Source organism: Phaethon lepturus, unplaced genomic scaffold (genome assembly GCF_000687285.1).
Source record: "Phaethon lepturus isolate BGI_N335 unplaced genomic scaffold, ASM68728v1 scaffold49796, whole genome shotgun sequence".
In the NCBI taxonomy this organism is placed as follows: Eukaryota; Metazoa; Chordata; class Aves; order Phaethontiformes; family Phaethontidae; genus Phaethon; species Phaethon lepturus.
In genome coordinates this window covers 3,275-4,156 of record NW_010546463.1, presented here as the reverse complement: position 1 = coordinate 4,156, position 882 = coordinate 3,275, and the positions used below count along the sequence as shown (strand labels likewise).

The following is an 882-nucleotide window of genomic DNA, read 5'->3' as shown; positions in this document are numbered from 1 at the left end:
GGGCCTGCCGCACGGACTGGAGCTGCTGCTGCAAGGCCAGGGTCTGCCTCTCCTCCTGGGCCAGCTCCTGCTCCAGCTTCTCCTTGGCACAGTTCATGCTCTCTGTGTGCTTCTGCAGAATGGCATTCTGCTCCTCAAACTCTGTGTTCATCTTCCGCAGGCGCCGCAGCTCGGCCTCCCGGGCTGCCAGGACCACAGGATGTCAGCGGTGGCGGCCTCTCTGACTCTCCCTCACCCCAAACCCAATCCCTTCGCCAGTCAAGACTCTTCCAAGAGGCTCGGCGTCACCAGCCCCCAGGGTCCAGCCAAGATCTGGTCCCTCTGTCCAGCCTCAGCGAGGGACCTTTCACAAGCCTGGATCCCGCACCCAGCGCCAGCCATGCTCCTGCCCCGCGGGATGCAGGCTGCTCCGGCAGCGGCATTGCTTGCTGCAGCCATCCCCAAAGCGAGATGCTGCAGCACCCACCCCATCCCACAGCCGAGGCCCTCACCTTTGTTTTGGTCCAAGAACTCCTCCGTGAAGATGGGCACGTCGAAGGTGGAGAAGGTGTCGCTGCACTCGCCAGCCTGGGGAACGGATCAGGCAGGGCTGAGCCCACCACAGGGGACCCCACCTCCCTGGGGCTGGGCAGACAGGAGGCACAGGGACCAGGCAAGGGGTGGCCCTGCTGGGGCAGGCAGACAGGACGGCTACGCTCTGCCTCCTGCCACTCCAGACTCTGCTTCAACGGGAAGTTGGTGCCTTGAAGCACAACCCATGAGTCTCCCTCTGCCCAAACCTGCCGTCAGCCCGGTTCCCACGGGCCGAACCCAGCAGTGCCACGTGCCTCAGTTTCCCCACACACGGGTAGACCCGCTGGGGCCTTACCTTGTGCGGGTGCC

At 64.7% G+C, this 882-nt stretch overlaps 1 protein-coding gene across 1 annotated transcript in view; it reads right to left on the bottom strand.

The window, feature by feature from the left end:
* HMG20B (high mobility group 20B) overlaps positions 1-882 on the bottom strand; it is a gene marked incomplete at its 3' end in the record, with an annotated part of 4,917 nt that overhangs the window by 881 nt on the left and 3,154 nt on the right. Inside the window, exons 5-7 of the mRNA XM_010289301.1 lie at positions 869-882; positions 492-567; positions 1-183 (exon numbers count right to left, since the gene is read on the bottom strand). The exon at positions 1-183 is cut by the window's left edge and continues 1 nt beyond it. Of these exons, the coding sequence (XP_010287603.1) occupies positions 1-183; positions 492-567; positions 869-882 (273 nt within the window). The remainder of the gene's footprint in view (positions 184-491; positions 568-868) is intronic.